General features: G+C 40.3%; 1 protein-coding gene across 1 annotated transcript in view; it reads right to left on the reverse strand.

The window, feature by feature from the left end:
• Nucleotides 1-21,968, reverse strand: part of enc2 (ectodermal-neural cortex 2) — a 42,875-nt gene that overhangs the window by 6,553 nt on the left and 14,354 nt on the right. The window contains exons 2-11 of the mRNA XM_062420313.1: nt 20,388-20,623; nt 19,646-19,751; nt 16,998-17,243; nt 15,247-15,336; nt 14,901-15,064; nt 8,260-8,407; nt 7,551-7,748; nt 6,660-6,764; nt 6,436-6,579; nt 5,761-6,177 (exon numbers count right to left, since the gene is read on the reverse strand). Of these exons, the coding sequence (XP_062276297.1) occupies nt 5,791-6,177; nt 6,436-6,579; nt 6,660-6,764; nt 7,551-7,748; nt 8,260-8,407; nt 14,901-15,064; nt 15,247-15,336; nt 16,998-17,243; nt 19,646-19,751; nt 20,388-20,569 (1,770 nt within the window). The 5' untranslated portion in view covers nt 20,570-20,623 and the 3' untranslated portion in view covers nt 5,761-5,790. The remainder of the gene's footprint in view (nt 1-5,760; nt 6,178-6,435; nt 6,580-6,659; nt 6,765-7,550; nt 7,749-8,259; nt 8,408-14,900; nt 15,065-15,246; nt 15,337-16,997; nt 17,244-19,645; nt 19,752-20,387; nt 20,624-21,968) is intronic.

Raw genomic sequence — 21,968 nt, forward strand, 5'->3', positions numbered from 1 at the left:
GTATCTCTTCTTACTCTTCAAAGGCTGACACTTCAGCTTAAGCATTTATGGGATTCTCTCTCCCTCAGTAATCTTGACATGTTCTTAACCATCTCTGTGATACCACGCTTAATCCTGACAATGACACACATGCATGGGTGTGCACGCTAACACACACCAGGGAACATACAGAGAGCCAAACACCTTACACACAGGTGCACGTATGCGTCCTGGAGTAAGATGGAGTACTAATCTACACACACATTTGTAAGCAGAAGAATGACCAAAATGCCTAATTAGTTTGTGTGGAATTTCACACACATACATCTCTAGAAAATACACATATACTTTGATTAACTAGGCTTCATTCTCCCTGTCACACAGGCCATAGACTCACAAATGATGCTTCACTGCATCTCACTCGGCTAAGCTCACAGTTGCGTCTGAGAGCACTAATCTGCTGTCAAGCACTGACATTAGAAAGAAGTGCACATTAAAACTGCTTTCCTTCAGATAAATATAGTGGCAACTAATTAGAAAACAGCTTTGAGAGCTTAAACAGTGAAAATATGAGCTTTAGAGCTGGAGGCAGTATAAGAAGTTTTCAGATGTAGGATTGTGTGTGTGTGTGTGTGTGTGTGTGTGTGTGTGTGTGTGTGTGTGTGTGTGTGTGTGTGTGTGTGTGTGTGTGTGTGTGTGTGTGTGTGTGTGTGAGAAAAAGAGAGACTATGTGCAAAGCAATGAAGATGACAGGCAGCAGGATTCTTTGCTATATTCTTTTGCTCGCCTACTTATGGATTTAACACTGATGACATTTTTGGAGCCTGCAGGTCACATAAGAGTGTTTAAGGATGTTTCTAGAGTAAAATACTTGTGGAGCCTTCGCCAAAGACATGATTACGCCAGGGACACTGTTCTGATCATAAACCAGCCTTTATTGGCTGACACAAGCATGCAGGATGCTTTCACATGCACCCCAGATGACAGGCTGACAAAAACGGATTTTTTGACGGCCTAGCAGGATTTGTCCCAGTACACCACCGGTTGAAAGCTACTGATGTGGCTGTAAAATGATGGATAAATTGTCTTAAGCATCACATACCAGTGCAAAATGACTTGTTTCACTATCAGAACACGATCATTTGGTCCGATAACATTTGTAAAGTTTAGAAGAGCCACACGATGGCCAGCATTGGAATGTTGCATCCAATGTGAGAATACAGTTAAACACAGAGACATTTGTCTGGTGATAGACTTAATAAGCACTGTGTAGACTTGTAAGGCAATAACTTGAATGTAACAGATATTAATTTATATATAAAAAAAAGCACTATAGGTTTAACTCATTTTCACTGAAAATTCAACAACAATAATAAGAATCTTACTGTTATTATTCTGTTGGAATCTAGATGATTGATCTGTCACTGTGAGCTGAAGTGCTGGTCTGTGACATGCACCCACGCTGTAAATAATCCCATTGGCTCATGAGTGTGACAATTTGTGAAGAACAACATCTGGCTGGATGCATCTCTCAGTTTATCCTCAGACAACTGAAGTCATCACATGAATGGGACATGATGTCTCCCTCCACCCCAAATTTCAATGTAGTATAAAAGTATACTATTATAAAAATAATTCATATCATAAAGTTGATTGTAGAGGACTCTGATTCTGTGTTATTTTGTGTTCAAATAGATTGATAATGATAGTTTAAAAAAAATCAGTTTGAATTCAAGTCTTTGCCTCATGTCCTGTTTGGATGATGAATAAACTGTAACCTTTAAATCAATATGAAGCAAACACTGCCTACTGTGAGGAGTCAATGCACAGTTAGACAGACTCAGTGGAGAACCATGGGAGAGGCAGCTGAAAGTCATAGCTTAAACAAGACCAGGTGAGGAAAAATGAGAACAGACTGAGAATGGGATAAGACGGAACATAAATGTATGCCTGTGATGTTTGAAGGACACAATATGTGGGACTGGAGAGAGACAGAAATACAGGAGCTGAAAGTATAACGCTGAAAGGAAATGACAAGATGGATATGAGGAAAGCAGGCTGCTTTGGGAATCCAATTTCACATCATGAATTTTTGAAGGAGTGGGGGTGGGTGGAAAAGGAAGGAGGGGGATGACGATGTGGAAGAGGATGCAGCGCTAAGCAGATATGGATGGAGGATATTTCTATGCTGCCAACCCACTGCACAGGTTACATGACAAAGAACATAATGTTAGTATGAAAACCTCTGTTTTACTTCAGTGTAGATTAGTCACTGTGTACGTCTGTGTTCAACAAACAGTACAGGTTATATTTGTTGCACTTTTATTTGAGTAGATTTAAAGTGTTTCATCCTGTATGCTGCTTAATGATCAATGCTGCTGCTGAAATTTCACACTGTACATAATAATCACAACAAATGCAAGCCATGCACACTGTCCGCTTCAAACAGCTGACTGGGGCTAGTAGTGAAAGGAGGAAAACACTGCTCTGCATGCTCCCAACAAAACCACTGCTGGAACTGGGGGCCAAAGTTTAGAGTTTCAAAAGTCATTTGACACACTTGGCTACTAAATGTTTGTGTGGCAGCTGAATGTTGTTTCAACACTGGTCTAGCACAAAAGAGCTCACACATGGCTTGACTAAGAGTTGCCATTTAGATGACGGTGGAGGTGGAGTTGTCTGTCCATATGAGGAGAAAATCAATCAATCTTTATTTATATAGCGCCAAATCACAACAAAAGTAATCTCAAGGCACTTTTCACATAGAGCAGGTCTAGACAGTACTCTTTAATTTTAACGTGTGAACATTCAAGTAAAGATAATAATGAGGCTAAAAGGAAGCACAAATCTATCAAGTGAAGAATGTATTCCAGGATGTAGGTGGACATGGTCCTGTTTCAGAAAGCAGGATGAGTTAAAACTGAGTTTTTTAACCCTGAGATGAGAGAAACTCTGGGTTTTCAGTTCCAGTGAGAGAGCTAACTTAAGGTCAGTTACCATGGCAACTGACTCTGTGAAGCTGATCTGCTTGCTGGCAGGTTTTCATCAACAAACCCTGAAACTCTCTCCGTCACCTCCGTCTTACAGTTTCATTACCTCATTCATTGAGTCAGTCAGTCTCAAAGTGTGTATTGAAGCACATTCATTACCGAGTTACTGTCTGTCACAATCTCATCTACAATCTAGTTTGTTACTCAAGACTGAGAGCTTATATGTCTTAAATCTTTAACTATATTTTTCATCTTCAGTCTCCTGCGTTTTGTCCCTGTCAGATTCAATCTGAACAAATATATTTAAAATGTAATGTTGCTGCAGCCTGATACACAGTCAGATTCCACTTTATCATCATTAAAGAAATGGAGGTCTGCTAAATGTTGAATTAATGGACAGCATCTAATAAAACTTAACATGTTAACTCACTGAAACTTTTCCTGCTCTGTCTCACACACATGAATAGCTCTATGTTCACTGGGTTCAAATGAAGGCTTTGCCTTTTCTTTAACTTGTTGAAAATAATAATCATGTAAATTGTTGAATCAGAGCTTCACTGATAATGTTTTTTTTCCATTCACCACACATACAGAGAGAACACACTCAGAGTTGACTGAACTGACTCTGATCAGCTGTTCTGGAACCCAAAATTCAGAGTTTCCCATCTCAGGGTTAACTAACTCAGAGTTCAGGATTAGACTCAAAGTTTGTTAAACCTCTCTGAAACAGACCCAGAACCTCAGAGGATTCATCACAACATGCAAACCCTTGATAGGCCACAAAAACATAAAGGCCAGGTTGCAGTTCACAAGACAGAGGAAGATGATCAATTAAAATGGTGATTCAGCATAAAGCATAAGTCATGTCAGGTACCAGATGCACCTGAAAAACTACTGGTGATAAAGTACAGCCAAGAACAAACTAACTGAATGAAACTTGTGCTGAATGGTATGAAGATGCAAACTAAATTTGACAATTGAATCAGTTTTACAATAAAGTGACAGGTAGGAAGCATCTTAAAGCTTTCAGCAGTGGTCTGGATTTTGTGCTTGTTTATTTTGACTTGAGATTTGATTTCTACACTTCAGCAATGCCAGCTAGTACTGTTTAGTTTAACTCTGAGACATTCACTGAGGGTGTGCAATACCATCAGTTAATCATTTTACAGACCGCATTAATCCTTTATCATTATTCTCTAAAAAAAAAATGCTTCCTGCCATGTATGGGATCTGGAGACTAGGCCCTGAAGTCCAAACTCAATAAATCAAGAGATTTGTGTGCCTTATGTTGAAAGTGATCATTTCTTATGCAGGCAGCTCATTTTAGTTATCTTAAACTGACAATGATTTAAAGAGCAGCTGTGTCCTGGTCACTATAAACCTGGGTTTCTGCTGGCCCAGTGGCATGCAGGGCTGGAGTTGACTCTCCGCCGGGCCTAAGTTTTAGGGAATTTTTTTTTTCCTCAACTAAAATGTGCAAGTAGCATAGCTCCTCTATGGAATGACCTCAGTGCACAGTGAATGTGCAATCGAGGGAGCTTGTGTGTGACAGTAAGGCTGCGACGACCAGAGCAGAGAATATAAAGTTAGTAGTATAGGGCCCTATGTTACCCCCGCCTTTTCTTTGCTAGTTTAAGTCCAGCACCCACGCTGTTTAAATATCAAATGCACCTGCACCTATCTGAACACCTACAGGCGTGTTGGCGTGTTATCAACAAGAAACATATCTACACATCTGTGGTTAAACATCTGTATTGATCTGTTAATGAATGTAGGTAATTCTTACAGTGTATGTTCTTTACAGCTGTTTATACAGTGTGAAAAGTTTCTCCTTAATCCATTAAATCCCAGCAGCATCTGAAGGCAGGAGGACTGATGTGTTGATAAATCTATGTGCCATTACACACAGCCATTCACTGTGTTTATCTTCATTAAAACAGCTGATGACACCAGGCTAAGACAGTATAACCACACACACCTCTACACACATCAGACTGGTCAGTTATAACTCCATATTCTTCCTTTTTATGAATGACATGTCAGGTTAGCAGCCTCTTTTCCGCAAAAGTAAAACCCCATTGGACCATGCACCTGGCACAGAGACCATAGCCATGAATAGTGCAGTGTGCCCCTTTTACATAGCCCGTTCAAGGCGGGAATGCTGCGTCTTTATTCTACCTCGCTGTTCAGTATAAAAGGTACAGAGCCAGCTGCAGAGGTACAGTCACAGAGCTGAATCAACACTGCCACAGCAGGACAGGCAGATGATGCTGTTGTGTTAGCAACCGTGGTCGAGCGAGCTTGAGAGTGAGGCCAACCAGCTGAAATGAATGGGGTTAGCCTGAAACTAGTGCCAATCTTGGCCCAGACTATCTATAGTGGGATCAGCTATTCTCATTTTAGTGACAATTTCTGAACTCTGAGTCTATTTGAAAGCAAACATACTTGAAGCCTAAAATTACGCTTCAGGTCTTGGTTACATGTGTAAAGTGAGAGTAAATGCGACTGATTATGTGGCAACTGCACTGATGAAAAAGGAAAGTGTTCCCTCAGACACAGCTGAGATAGATGATTAAAAAACAAAGGTGAACAGCAAGACATACAGTGTATTTGTGTGGGCTGGTGTTTAACACTTGGTTAAACATTTTTTAAACTTAATCTGACTTCAGACAGTGAACAAAGACAGTGACTGGAGGGAGGCAACAGAACAATTCTTGATAAGTTCAGAGTTGGATGTGTCACACACACACAGCACAGTCTCCAGTCCTTCAACCACTCATCCACAATTTACCTGCAATTATTGGTTTCTAGTGTCTCCCACTTAGGCAGGTAGGTGTTTCCATGTGCTGACAAAGGCGGTAGGGATCAGTGAATAAGGCACAGTGGTGATGGAGTTCCAACTATCTGACGTAGGGTCGTAACAGTCCAATGTTTTACATCGCTGGGTCCCGAAGTAACCTCCCACCACATACAGCTTATTTCCTGAGGCCACAGCATGGCAGCTCATCCGTTTAGATGTCATATCACCTACTCGACTCCACTGGTTGGTTTCACAGTCAAACCGATAAGCAGAAGCAGCAGTGAATTCAGTGTCTCCACCCATGATGAAGATCTGACTCCCTAACACAGCAGCTGCTGTGTAGCGCCAAGGCTGTGGGCATTCAGCTGCAATGTTCCAGCGGTTCCCCACAGGGTCGTAGCACTGCACCTAGATACACAAGACAGAGAACTGGGTTTATATAAGGTTGTGAACTTTCTGACAGCCACAGGGCAGAATGTATTATTACAGAGACACTACTGTTTTGTATATCTTGTATTACATTATTACCACACACAAACAAAACCTAAACTAACTTAAATGTGTTGGTCTCATTCTTCTTTTGTTTTCTCATGTTGAATACAATCAAATATGAATCAAGACTTAATTTAAGAGAACTGAATAACAAACTGTTAATTCTCCACCAACCTTAGAAGCCTTGTCTCTGTGTATAGTGGTCCCTCCAAAAACAAAGAGTTTTAGTTTGGCACTGACCACTGCTGCATTACTGACTCCATCTCTTAGAGGAGCCATCATAGTCCACTTGTTACTAATAGGGTCATACCGCTCAACCTGGAAAAATATTACAAAGACACATGGCATTAGCAAACATGTACATTCATACTGTTTATAAAAGTCAATGTTTTTCTTACCTGTTTTAAAGAGACAGATGGAGAAGCAGGAAATACACCAGCTATGGCTGTGTGACCTCCAACAACGTAGAGACTGTTCTCCAACTCAGCTGAACCATGGCCAAACCTGGAGAAGACAATACCCACATTATGTGAAGCAAACCCTCCATCAGACAGAGTATTGGATTGCTGATACTGGCCTTTCATTAAACATTGTATAGTGTGGTCAACCCCTGATATAGTTGAGGTTGCACTCTGACTACAGCAGGTCAATAAGATGGTCATTATTTTTATATACAATGTCTAACCAGAGATTCTGCAGTCACTGCCAAGCCAAGGTCATTTGAGTGGCACTATAGCGTTTAAGTTTAGTAGTAGCTGATAATAATATTACAGTAGAGCTACTTATCAGAACAGTTATTAACTGTCAATTAATCAATCTTTATTTATATAGCGCCAAATCACAGCAAAAGTCTTCTCAAGGCACTTTACACATAGAGCAGGTCTAGACCATACTGTGACATGCTCGATCAAGTAGGGCTGCAGTTAATGATTCATTTCATCATTGATTAATATGTTGATTGTTTACTAGATGAATAAATGAGTTAGAAAAGGTCAGAAAATAGTGAACATTTTCATACAAATCACTTTATGCTCATTGCATAAAGTGATACATCTTCATATTCAAAACTTAATTTGATAAAGTAGCATATTGTATTTCTTAAAATGGGCAATCCACAATTGTATTGGGATTTAGCCAATAAATATCAGCACCAGCTAACTGCCCTTAGCTGAACTGGACAGTTTAAATTGAAGAATACGGAAAGATAGCACATTTAATATTAACAACAATTTAATTCTATTTGTTATCATTCCATTTACTATAACGCAACTATATAATAATGTAACTCCCCTGGCTATAAGCATGGGTGCTCCTTTAGACCACTCTTCATGGACAGTGTCATAGATCCAGACGTCTTTAGACACTCCGTTCTCTGATCCTCTTCCTCCTGTCACGTAAACCTTACAGCCGATGGCACACGCACTGAACTCCTTCCTGGGGCTGGGCAGGTCCGCCTTGGGTATGATCTCCTTGGCTTTGTGGTCAACCTAAAATCAACCAGAGTGATGGAATATGAGCTAAAGTCATTTAACATAGTACAGACTGCCACTTGGACATCAGTCATTGGTTTCTGAAGTCCTGGAGTATTTTCACTTTCTACTTGAAGATAACTAAGGAGTCTAACACCCAGCAGCAGAGCCAGAAAAGGTTTTAGAGAGTGCTGCTCTGATAGAAGTCTAGTTTAAACACAGAATTATGTGACAGATCCAAACAATCCAATGACTCAGGAGCTGAACAAAAGGGCTCAAATTCTGAAAAATAAGGAATTATTGCTTATATTTGTGACACTGCAAACTCTGAGAAAGTGTTCCTTGGGAAAATCAATAATGGTAAATATATGGAATATAGGAAATATATGGATATAATATATGGAAAATGGGTGCATTCTATCTGCAGATTGTGTGTGGGTTTTTTTTTTTGGCATCACTATAGAAGCCTCACACTATAACGTATAACTGAACGTGCAATTAATTTTAGGACTGTGTGCATGTCTTTTACCTGGTATATCTTGTCACACATGAAGGTCTGGCCTCCCAGTATAAGCAGGGTGTGTCCTGCCTTGCGTGGTCGAGCACAGGGACTAGTCACTACTCCGTCATTCTGAAGGATTTTCTTTTTACACTGCATTGCCTCCTCTACTATTGACCTGCAGAGGACAGTTAAAACATGACCGGAGAGATGAGGACATTAATCTCCTTTCTAAAAGTATTGCATCATTTTTTATCAACAGGTATGGCTGCTAACATGTCTTAATTTCCACAAGTCTCCTTTAAAGGTAGAGTCAGAGAGTCTAATCCAATGCAATTCAAAGAATTGAAACCATTGAAACCCAGTTTCCATGGTAACGCTGACGTTGTTTGTTCGCCGCTTCTCCATCCATGATTTCGATTGCTTGTATAGTTTTCCTTTACTATTTTTGCGCTATTTTTTTCAAGTTGCGCTTTTTACAGCACCGATTGTTTTAATTGCGATGCCTTGTGCTCTAATTTTTCTGGACCTCGGATCCTATGATGCACCCATCTTTCTACTGGTGGGGTAGCTAGGTACCTACCTGTAGGATACCTGCTACAGACAACTTCCAGGTGTCAACCTTGTCAACCTGTCAACCCTTGTCCCACCTGGAAAGGACTCTCTGGATCCTATCATCATATCGCCTTGACAGACAACTTTCATCCCTTCCACCACCGTTCACCACCGTCTACCGTTAGCCAGCTGCTACTTGGTGCTAACGTTGTCTGGCTAGGCAGCATCCTTCCTTGGTCAGCAGGCGTTCAGCTATTCCATCTCCCAACTCCGCCGACTAAACCCCTCAACCACTCCTGGACTTAACATCCCCATCATCAAAGAACTTTGAAGGACTTCTTCGCCGCCCTCGTTACATTCACAAAGGCTCCGGTCGAAAATTCATCTTCCATAACCAGCCAAGCTGCTCTTCTACAAACATCCCATCTGTCTGGTCTTCCGTCAACATGGGAAACACCGCGAGATCTCTGCACTCTCGGCTGGATAGATTTCGTGGAGTGGATTCCAGTTTGCGCGGAGTGGATTTCAATGTTTTGCAACCTGTACAGAGATTCCCCCCACAGTCATTGGTCAAATTTGAACTTTTCAACACTCAATCCATCAACAAAAAATCCACCCTGATTGAAGAACACATCAGGGAGAAAGGACTTAACTTCATATGTCTGACAGAAACATGGCACCAGCCAGAGGTTTACTCCGTCCTCAATGAAGCCTGTCCCCCTGGTTACAGCTACTTGGAGGCAGCTCGTAGTACTGGCCGCGGTGGTGGCCTAGCTGTCATCCATCGACAGGACCTGGAGTTGTCCCCCATCCCGCTGCCTACAACATCCTCCTGCGAGTGTCTTGCAAATGTAAGCCCCCCCTTTCCCATGACTGTTCTCCTCATCTACCAGCCCCCCAAATCCAACTTAATAGGGAAATAGGGAAATTGTAAAGCGACTTTGAGTACCACATAAAGCGCTATATAAATGTGATTTATTATTATTATTATTATTATTAACTCTGCTTTCATCCCGGACATGTCTGATCTCCTCACAACACTCTGTACTACCTCTGCCAATACCATAATCCTGGGAGATATAAATATTCATGTCGACACCCCCTCATGCCACTCCGCTGCCGATTTCCTCTTTCCCTCTGTTAGCACTTCTTTATTAGATATGATCAATCTGTCTTTACTGACAGGATATGTACCACAGTCTTTTAAAGTAGCTGTCATTAAACCACTTCTTAAGAAGCCAACTCTTGATTCAGAGGTTTTAGCCAACTATAGGCCCATATCTAACCTCCCCTTTCTCTCTAAGATCCTCGGAAGCAGTTGCTAATCAGCTGTGTAACTTTCTAAATAATAACAGCTTATTTGAGGATTTTCAGTCTGGATTTAGAGCTCATCATAGTACAGAAACTGCACTGGTAAAAGTTACAAATGACCTCTTAACTTCAGACAATGGACTTCTCTCTGTCCTCGTCCTGTTAGATCTTAGTTCTGCCTTCGATACTATTGATCATCAAATCCTGTTAAAGAGACTTGAACATTTAATTGGCATTAAAGGAACAGCATTAAACTGGTTTAAATCCTATCTGTCAGATAGATTTCAGTTTGTAAATGTTAATGATAAATCCTCCATGCAAACAAAAGTTAGACATGGTGTTCCTCAGGGTTCAGTGCTTGGACCAATACTATTCTCCTTATATATGCTTCCTTTAGGAAACATTATTCGGAAACACTCAATTAATGTTCATTGTTATGCAGACGATACTCAATTATATCTATCAATAAAGCCTAATGAAATCAACCAGTTAACTAAACTACAAACATGTATTAAGGACATAAAGGCATGGATGACCTGTAACTTCCTGCGATTAAACTCAGAACAAACTGAAGTTATTGTGCTTGGCCCTAAACACCTCAGAAACACATTATCTAATGATATAACTACTCTGGATGGCATTACTTTGGCCTCCAGTACTACTGTAAGGAACCTAGGAGTTATATTTGACCAGGATCTGTCCTTTAATTCCCATATAAAACACATTTCAAGGACTGCCTATTTTCATCTGCGTAACATTTCAAAAATCAGACACATCCTGTCTCAAATTGATGCTGAAAAACTAATCCATGCATTTGTTACTTCTAGGCTTGATTATTGCAATTCATTATTATCAGGCTGTCCGAATAAATCTCTAAAGACTCTCCAGCTGGTCCAGAATGCAGCTGCACGCGTTCTGACAAAAACTAGAAAGAGAGATCACATTACTCCTATTTTAGCTTCACTGCATTGGCTTCCCGTAAAATCTAGAATAGAATTTAAAATCCTTCTCCTCACTTTTAAAGCTCTTAATGGTCAGGCTCCATCATATCTTAAAGAGCTTATAGTACCTTATGTACCTACCAGAACACTACGCTCCCAGAACGCAGGCCTACTTGTGGTTCCTAGTATCTCTAAAAGTAGAATGGGAGGCAGAGCCTTCAGTTATCAGGCTCCTCTCCTGTGGAACCATCTCCCAGATTCGGTCCGGAGGGCAGACACCCTCTCTACTTTTAAGAGTAGGCTTAAAACTTTCCTTTTTGATAAAGCTTATAGTTAGCCAGCTCCTAGTTTATGCTGCTATAGGCTTAGACTGCCGGGGGACTCCTACCTCCATGATGCACTGAGCTCCTCTCTCCTCCTCTCTCTCTCTATCCATCCATCTATATCCAATAACATTCATGTACTATTAATGCATTCAATAACCTAAACTTCTTCCCCGGAGTTGTCTGTGCTTTCTCATCTCACAGGTAATCTGGGCCTGTAGACATCCAGATGACATACTCCAGTCCCGGACCTTCTAGCTTAAATGTTTATTTTCTATGTGCTTCTCTCTCTCTCCTATTCTTGCTCTCTCTCCTCTCTACCCCAACCGGTCGAGGCAGATGGCCGCCCACTTTGAGTCTGGTTCTGCCTGAGGTTTCTTCCTGTTAAAAGGGAGTTTTTTCTTGCCATTGTCGCTAAATGCTTGCTCATGTGGGAATGTTGGGTCTCTTTAAAATTAAAACCTGAAGAGCACGGTTTAGAACCTGCTATATGTGGAAAGTGCCTTGAGATAACTTTGTTGTGATTTGGCGCTATATAAATAAAGATTGATTGATTGATTAACAAAAACATGTTGATGTCCCCACACACTTCAGGGGGCACACACTTGATCTGGTCATCTCTAAGTCCGCCCCCATCAGCAACCTTCAGGTTTATGATCTTGGTATTTCCGATCACAAGGTTGTGTCAATGGAGCTGCCCTTTCCTTCCCCCCACACCAAACCCAAGCGGCAGATTAATTTCAGAAATCTGAAAAACATCAACGCGGATGCCCTGGCCCTGGACCTTCAACTTCTCTCCTCTGGCTCTACTGACTTCCTCTCTGTTGCTGGCTCAGTGGATTCCTACAACCAGTCCCTGAGCAGTCTTCTGGATCTCCACGCCCCCTTAACATCCAGGTCAGTCTCCTTCTCGCGCTCAGCACCCTGGTACACCTGCGAGCTGTGAAATATGAAGCTGGCTGGGCGTGTCCTTGAGCGGCGGCTCAAGGCCTCTGGACTGACTGTTCACAAACAGGCATACAGAGAACACAAGAAGTCATATGCAGAAGCTCTGAGGGATGCACGGTCCAGGTTTTATTCCACCATCATCAACAACAGCCCTGGTAACTCCAAACAACTTTTCTCAACAATAAATCACCTTCTCAAACCCCCTTCACCCTCCCACTTTGAGGCCACCGAGGAGAGGTGCAACATGCACATACACACACTTTTTTCAGACAAAAAGTTGATAATATCCGCTCACACCCCTCCACCACTGCTGTCCCTGCCCCCAGAACCAAGCTCCGCACCATGGGTGATCGGGCCTTTTCCTCTGCAGCCCGGAGGCTGTGGAACGCCCTCCCTGACCACCTGAGGGCCCCACAGACTGCAGATGTTTTTAAAAGAGACCTAAAAACTTATCTTTTTACAAAAGCATTTTGCTAAGTGTCTTTTATAGGTTCTCCTTTTAACCTTTTTTTAAAATAATTTTCTGCTCTGTAGCACTTTGAGATTGCTGAAATGTAAAGTGCAATACAAAAAATGTATTATTATTGTAATTGTAGAGATTATTATTTTTATACAGAGACACTGCTTCTGTGGACAGAGACGCTGATTCTGTGGACACAGACGCTGCTTCTGTGGACAGAGACGCTGATTCTGTGGACAGAGACGCTGAATCTGTGGACAGAGACGCTGCATCTGGGGACAGAGATGTGGAGGCTGCAGCGAGGGGGACAGTGTGGACGGACTGTTGTTCTCATGTGAGATGAAAACTTTTGTGTGAGAGGAACAGCAATGACTCTACAGCTGACGCATCATACTGGATTCCACCATATTTCTGTTTTCTGTTAACCCATGACAATGCACATGCATGAATTTGGAGGGTAACATTTCTGATGGAGCACGAATGAATGGGGTATTTGTTTGGGTGTTCAGTTAAAATATCAACACTTTTTCTCCTGAATGACAGACTGTACCTTTAACAGCAAGTTCAATATTAAAAGGATTTGGATGCTGATCAAGAAGACTAGTTGTACAGATGGAACAACTCTTAGAGAGAAGAGGAGAGCAGAGCAGACGAGAGGAGAGAAGAGCAAGAGACTAATTTGCCTTGGCTGGTACATAGATGTTATGAGCCAAAGTGGGCAAAAGCCAACTGAAAATTGTGAGAGAAAATAAAGAGATGTTGAAGGTGCAATGATCTGCAGTAGTATTTAATTGGCTGCTGTTTGCTGAAAAGATTGTGCAAACATGCATTTATAATGATCTTGAGCTCATCCGTGTTTCAACACTAGTTTGGACACCGTAATACCATGTCCACTGTTCTAAACTGTCCAGCAGTGTTAATGAGGATAAGAATCAAGCTTATTCTTTGAATAAAATGAAAATAGATGCTTTATGTCTATTTAACTTCATGCTAACTCAGCTTTATATATTTTATTTTATCGAACTCTTATTTTGATGACCTGTCCTTTTGAAGAACTCCTCCTGTCCCACACAGTAAAACTCGGTCTCTCTTGCAGTATAATTCAGTGTCTCGCACAGTAACTCTCTCATGCAGTAAACAGCAGTTCAGTGCGCAGTAACTTGTCCTCTCTCAATGTTTATCGCTGTTTCCTCTCACAATCTTTGCTCATTTTTGTCTATGTATGAGGCACTTTGGCACCTCATACATACACGCTTTTGATGAGAAGAGTCAATCACAGGTTAAAATCAGATTTTATGGTTTTTCACAACTTGATTCTTATCTGATCTCAAACACACTTTATTGTCATCAAGGCTGCTTGCAGGCAAAGTATTCTTTTAATCTTATCATCTCCATATTTGGTGTTATCAAGAGATTGTTGTGAGCACCAGATATGGATCTTATTTTTTTAATCATGTGCACACAAGATACGAGACTGGATCTTGTGTGAACAATATAAAATCACCTTTAAGGAGGTCAGAGGCTCCATTTAAGACAGAAATGTCCATGGGTTTTGTTTTTATTTTATTAAATTTGTTTATGACCAGGTCCCATGCACTGGAAAATCAGCTGCTTCTTTCATTCACACTGTCTTACACAATGTACTTTACTTACATGCATTTTTTTGGTATATGTGATACATTTAAAACTCAAAAGCCTGAAGTAGGAAAACAAATATTTATATACAGTTCTTTTATTCATTTATCAATTAGTAAATTGACAGAAAATTCATCTGTAACTCTTTGATAATCAATCAATTGTTCAAGTCATCTTCAAACCAAAATGATAAAAATGTCATGGTTCCAGGTTAATTTATGTTGCTGCTTTCCTCACTCTTACATTACTGATGAAGTCTGATGAAGTCATCTTGAGTTCTAGGATATTGAAATTGTAATGAGCATTTTCTTTACTGAGACCATACTGTTAAGAATTTAATTGCAGATTAATCAAAATGAAAATCTTATAAATGTGCAACATTATATTTTCTTAAATAACACAATGTAAAATAAAGACACAAGAATAGAAACAAATATCAGAGCTTAATGAATCCATGTAAATTACGAAGTTCCCTGACAAAACACAAACACAGCCTACCTGCTTCTCTTGTCAGCCATCACCAACTCTTCACAGGCTACAGCCTCCAGTAGACATTCAGATGGCAGCAGTGCCAATCTGATGCCCCTCAGCAACTCTGGTAGATGGTGACGCCGACCCTCCAGGTCATATCGTACCCACTGCATCATAGAGTTAAACACCACCTGCCACAAATCAAATATATTCAGAATCAATTGTAAACATCTGGAAACAAAATTGATAATGGTTCATTAAGGATATTGGCAGCGAATTTGGCAGTAAAATGACTTGTATCTGTGTGGGATGGCTAATCAGGAGCGGTTAGCTGTGACAATTCCATCAATGAAGAAAAAAGAAGATCACTCACCTCTTCATCTTCTATCTCAAGCTCATCGCTAAGTATGAGCTCCAGCAGCTTATCTTTAGATAGACTGTAGAAATCCTCTGATTCTCTTACCTAAAGGACAGACAAAGGCCTGTATCACACATTAAACATTAAAAACACACTTCAATATAAGCTAAACATGGATCTTCTGGAATGACCTATCTTGTTTCTTTTTATTCAAACTGCTAACTTGACTTGAGTGATGAAGGGACACCACCTGCAGTCATCTTGGTACTGTATACTGAGCATAAAATCTGAACAACAGAATAACATCACAGATCTTTCCTGTCCTGTTTGGTGATTTAGAATGCTTTATAAACCATGTTTAAAACAATAAAGCTGGTAATATACTATGAAGTACTTCAGGATTAGAGCTGCTGTATCCAAGAAAAACAAGAATCTAGATTTATGGTCCATGTGATGGGGCAGTTCAGCAGCAACAAGCCTGTGGCCCCCTGGTGCAGACTCTAAACTGTTTATTCCGATTTGATTTTTTTTCCCCCTTGCGCCTTATGTCATCTTTGAAATTCTATACATTACAAATCCAATTCATTAAACAAAGTTCACTCAAACGAAAAGCACAGTCAGCAGCCAAATCTATCAATCCAATGAGTAAAAGATGAAGGTTTTAAAATAGTAAAAAGTACTCCCCCTCATGCTTTTATATCCACACAATCGCCAATACTGGTTTCAATTTCATGATTCAACTCTGCAAAAAGCTGAGGCCAATCTGGAAGTTCCTGTAAAGGCTGCAAAATGTTGGCTCCATTCAAGTTTATTCAGTCAACATTTCTCTCAAAATACATTTTTCACAAATAGTTGCTGACTCAGGTGCTAATTTCTACTTCTGCCCATGTGTTAGTGGTCATTTTTAAAGTTTAAAAGGAGAGACGTCTGAGACAGATATGCTGGACTTTTTCAGTCAAAAAGGTCAGGCTAAGATATACATATTTATAACCTGACTTCAGTAACTGACATCTTAGATTATGTTAAAAATCTAATCCAAGAATTGTTGAGATCTGGCAATACAGCATCCATGAAGTCTGATTGTGAGAGTTCAAAGTTGATCCATGAAGTGAGTGAAAAAACAAAAGGGTGTTCACAATATACACGGTGGATAATGTTACCCTTCATTTTCTCTTACCTGCTGGTTTCATTCCACCCTATCTGATCAGTTAACATGTGTGTTCTTGTCCATTGGTTCTAGCAAAGATGCCACATTCCAGGATCTCAGTAGTTAGTTATGTACTGTATGTACTATGTACTGAGATATGATTGTAGCCAAACATTAATGTCATCTTTGGAAACCTTTTATATGTTGGCAGAAATGACCAGACTTTTTCAAAAGTAGCCAGAATCACTTTGTTTTTTGCTATGCTGCTGTCACACGTGGTATTTTGTATACTTGTTGCACAATCAGTAGATTTGTGTCAGCATAAGCATGTATCCTTTTGCTTGCCTTACTAAAACAGAGTGGAAACCACATCCAACTGGCACAAACCAGTATTGTGCTGGTCCGACTTTGAAACACACCCACATTTTACCCAGCAGCCTTATTCAGTTCTTGCAGTCTATGTGAAATACATCCATTTTTAACACTAATCCACCATTTCACAGCTGCAACAACTTAATAGTAATTTGGCAAAGGAGTCGAAACCAGAATATCCCACACAACAAGAGCAGCCTATTAATGTTTGTGCAGAAAGCCAGCAAAGAATGTAAATCCTCTTTACCGTCTCATAGTGTAACAGACACATCCTCCACGACAGCTCGTACAGTCTTTTACATTGATGGGCATCTGATAACAACATCATCCCCAAGCAGTTGGAAGAATGCAGATTTTTTTCCAAAAACTCTGCTGCTGCATCCCGGATGTCATGAAACTGCAACATGTCTCCAGCCTCTAACAATGACTCTGCATTCTCCTCATTTATAATAACTCGAGATGAATAGGCAAAGTCCAGCAGAAGCTCCAAGACCTGCAACAGTACAGAATAAGAGAGTTCATTTTTTATTGCTGCTGCTGACATAAAAGTATGTTCAACAGTATAACACAAAGACGAGTTCTAAGGCTTCTACATGACTCAAACAACTTAGTTCACCAGAGTTATCTGACCCAAGAAGAACCAAATAAAACAAGTGCAAGAAGTTGTAGTATTTTCATATGTATTATAGTTGTGTATCACCATATCTGATGGTGTAAAAACTAAACTGTTTGTATGAAATCATTCAAATATGAATGTATACAAATGTTTGTTCACATCATATATCATACAATACACAGTGTGTCATTCATAAATCATAAATACCTTCACTTTCACAATACAAACAAACCATCAAACAAAACAGTGAACCACCTATAGTGGTCACATCTGTTCTGCTCAAATTTAACAATATAAGCAAATGAATATGATGACTGAATTTTTTTCTTTTTTCTTTATTTCTCATGCAGATTAACTATTATCTAATTGAATTTGCATATGACATGAATACAGTACAGTATCAAGTAATGACATGGACAGCTTCACTATACTGGTTTTTTTTTTTAATGTTTTAAATGACATACGGTACAGCTGTTTCAAATGCTTTTTAAATTACACAACAAATTACAGCACTGCGTATAATTTAAATCCATTACAGTATAATATAGTAATGTATGTTAAATATAACTCACTTTGGTTCAAATTATAATTAGGCTGGAGCCTAAAACAGTATTGTGCTGTTTACAAATAAAGTACAAAGCCACTGCTTGCTGTTCAGTGCATTTGCAAGTGATAGCATAGTTTCACAGTTTGAAAAAAACCCAACATGTTTATAAAATAGACTATTTACATCACTTCTTTTACAAAGTGATGTAAAAGCAGCAGACCAGTCAGACCAGTCACAATGCAGATTGGATTGATCATCACAGCCCAGAAAGGCACAATGACACTCTTCTTCTTCTTCTTCTTGGTTTTTTTGACCTTGCCTGCAGCAGCTCTGCTCCTCTCATCAATTTCTCTGGTCCTGGTCTTCTGGTCACATGGCTGGAGAATGAGGGTTGTGTTCTTGCACAGGAGCTCAACTTGTGTTTTTCACATCATGAGCTGTACAGTTGTCAAAAAACACAAGAACATTCTTGCTGTCTTGGCCCAAATTTCAATTCCACTCCTTCAACTACTCAACAAAGATATTCCCAGTCATCAGTGCAGAATCACTGGCTGTGTAACAGACAGGTAGTGTGCACACATTTCTGAAGTAGCAGGGCTTCTGATGTTTGCCAATGACAAAAACGTGGTAGAACAGGTAAAGAGAGCAGTGATCCTTTCCTTAGACACCCCCCCCCCCCTTTTTATTGTCAGATTTAAAAGGTCAAGGTGCCATCAGGTAGTACTAGGTACTAGGTAATAAATTCCACTCTCATCAGCATTCCAGATGTTTTCCTCCACGTATTCTCTCATCTGTCCCCACTTTGTCTTCAAGCCATTCTTTGTATGACTCCATGTCAGCCTCAGCAGCTTCCCTGTGCACTTTCTTAATCACAATTTTCTCTCTCTTAAAAAAAAATAAAAATCACTCAAACCAGCTTATGGAAACTTGGCTCGCTTGCTGCTAATTCTTCTGCTTTGTCCCTCACCAAGGGCCAACACTCAAGAGAGCATTGTGACTGGGCATTATCAATCCACTTGATGAAAGCGGCATCAACCACTGGTTCTTTTCCTGTGCACTGTCGTTTTCTGTCTCCATCATCAACCAGTCAGTTTCTTGATGTTTGAATAGAGTACATCAGGAAGTTTCACTGCTGCAGCTCATTGGTTGCTTTTTGGCAGCTTGTCATCAGCTTCAAGGAGACTACATTTCTCACTGAGACAAAATGACTTTCTTTCTCCTGTCATGATTTCAGTGTGCATGCTGTCCAGCCTCAGGTAGCAGCTAGGAGCAGAATGGTTCCTGTGGTAACACAGCTGCTATGTATCATGGGAGTAAAATAATGAAAAAAGAATCAAACAAAAACTGTAACCAAATAGAATTACTGTAGTTTTGAACATTTTCTCTTTGTTTTCAAGAATGAAAGAAGCCAAAGAAAAGCCTCTGACTGGACTACTTGATCAATATTTAAACAACATGTGTATAGGAATTATTCTGTCACAAGCTTTTTTTTTTTGATCCATAAACAGTTGATTGCTATAAGTTTTCACTGTACTGTATACTTTGCTGTTAAACCACCCTGAATCACCACAGGGGAGATTCACTGTGAAGTGGTTTTGGAGCTATACAAAAATAGTTGAAAAACATCTTCTGATGCTATTTAACACTGCAGTATTCTGTCTGAAGCACACAGCAGCTTCCACTTCAAATGAGAAACACACAGTAGAATTGTCTTCACTAAGAGCAGTAGTACCTCAGGGTGTATACTGTCTCTGAAATTTACGTCACTGTCCAGACTTTCTCGTAGTCCACCGCTGAACATGGCCTCAAAATAACGGCTACATGCTGCCAGCACTGCCCTGTAAGACACAACGGTTTTTGTCAGTGAACAGCTAAAACGTTCAAGGTCTAAAACTCACAGATTATTAAAACAACCAAAAGCAGAATAAGAAGGTAAAAAGTAGCTGTAACTAACAGTGTACAGCCATGCTTACAGCTCTGTGAGGTAGTACTGTAGGCACTGTTCTGCCTTGCTGATCAATACCAAAAAGTGTAGTACAGCTCAGGCTGAGGGGAATGTCATTAGTGTTGCAGGTATTTACTCATAAACCAAAGAATTAGACACATGACATTTCTGGCCCGATGATGGTGCTAGATGAGGATTTCTAAACTAATTACAGTTCATTCTGAGTGGGACATTCAATTCCAAACCACAGTTCATGGCAATCTTTCTTATAATGACTAATATAATTATCTTAAAGGCACAAAAGCTAGTGGGGTTTGTTGTCTGGGAACCATGGATATGTGTACCTAATGTCATGGTAATCTATTAGATAGTTGTTGAGATATTTTAAACAGGACCACAGTGGTGGACCAACTGACCAACATAGCTACTGAAACAGTTGACCGTTCATTCTGTGCCGTCTTAGTTTCTAAGGCCTCTGCTGATACTACAGACAGTAGAGGATTCTTATGTTCAGTGAGGATGTGTTTACCTGTGGCATGGGAAGGAGCGGTCCCCAGCCCACAGAGTGACATCTGTGAACATGCACTGCTTCCTCATTGTGTTTAGGTGGGTCAGGACACTGTCAGGATGTGAGGGCTTGTGGAACAGTGAGATGTTCATGGAGCCCGTGCTGGTGCGGGATTTACGATTCTCATGAACAGTCACCGACATGGTGGCTCAGTTTGGCACCTCCGGAGAGTCGCTTGGAACAATTTCTTGGAACAACTGTTCAGTGACAATGAAGACAAGACAAGAAGAAAGCACAACGTTAGAATGGCAGCAGTATGTATGTATGTATGTATGTATGTATGTGTCCTTCAATCTGTCACCTGTCTGTATATGCACAAGTATTCAAAAATACAATCAATTCAAACCATTTGTATAATGTGTACAGTATTAATACAAACACAAACATACAGTATGTACGGTACACATCACTGTAAATGTGAAAAATATGGACATATGTACATATATACATACATATAAAAAAGGAAAAAGAAAGAAAAGACTAAATAGAATAGATTTCTGATAATAGCATGAGTAGACTGTAGGGCTGAATAAGTGGAGGAAAGAGAATAGTTATATGCATTCTGTCATTCAAGATTGCAAACGCAAAGATGTTTTGAATATCAGCTTTTAAATGAGGACTTACAGTCAATTTAAGCATGAAAATAAAGGGAAAAACTCATCCTAGAATGAATGTAATCTCACTGCTACACAAGTAATGTAAGGTGGACATCAGCTCAGGACACACTGTCAGGAGAACAACATTAAATCCACTTATCTCTGACTGAAAGTCTTTTCAAACTGCAGCCAAGAAATATGACTCATCAGCACTTTGTAAAACATTGTACGGTTACATTACAGACACCTGCTAAACAAACATGTAAATGATGAGATTCACCATGTTCTTTAAAAAGCAACCTAAAAACTCAGTAAATATGTCAGAAGAATATTGGACAGTATTGCAGTGCCACGTGACTATCTAGTGATGTTATTGTTGTAAAGCCTGATGGCTGCAATGTGAAAATGTAAAAGTGAATGAGAGGTGGAGAGTGGTTCTGTAAAAGAATAAAATATGGATGGTTCCTGTACTTGTTTTCAGAGATTTGACAGTAAAGAGGAGACCCAAAACTCGGCCAAGTGGAAGATCCCTCCAGAAATGATCATCGCCGATCTAATAAGCGGCAACAGAGCTTTGCTCTCGCACGCGCTGCATTTATAGTCACACAAACACACACGCGCTGTCACTCTAGTGCGCGCTCTTGCTCGTTCACTCCAGACTCGGGAGAATACGTCTAATTTTCGGGCGGGCGGCGGCACATCGCTGATGTGGTGTCCATCGGCGATGGCTGTCAGGCATCGCTGATCGGACCAACCCTACTCTCCATCAGTTCCTCCACAGTCACCAGACATCAACAGTGAGCCCAGTGAGGCACACTGACTTCTTTATTCTTTAGACAGCAGGGAGGTGCGTTACGTTTACAATCTGTGTGGCCCCCATAGGAGTGGTCAGCAAACACACCTGTACTCCTTTTTCTTTGACAGTAAGAGTGTTGTACCTAGTGAC

The sequence above is a fragment of the Scomber scombrus genome, chromosome 6 (genome assembly GCF_963691925.1).
Source record: "Scomber scombrus chromosome 6, fScoSco1.1, whole genome shotgun sequence".
NCBI lineage: Eukaryota > Metazoa > Chordata > Actinopteri > Scombriformes > Scombridae > Scomber > Scomber scombrus.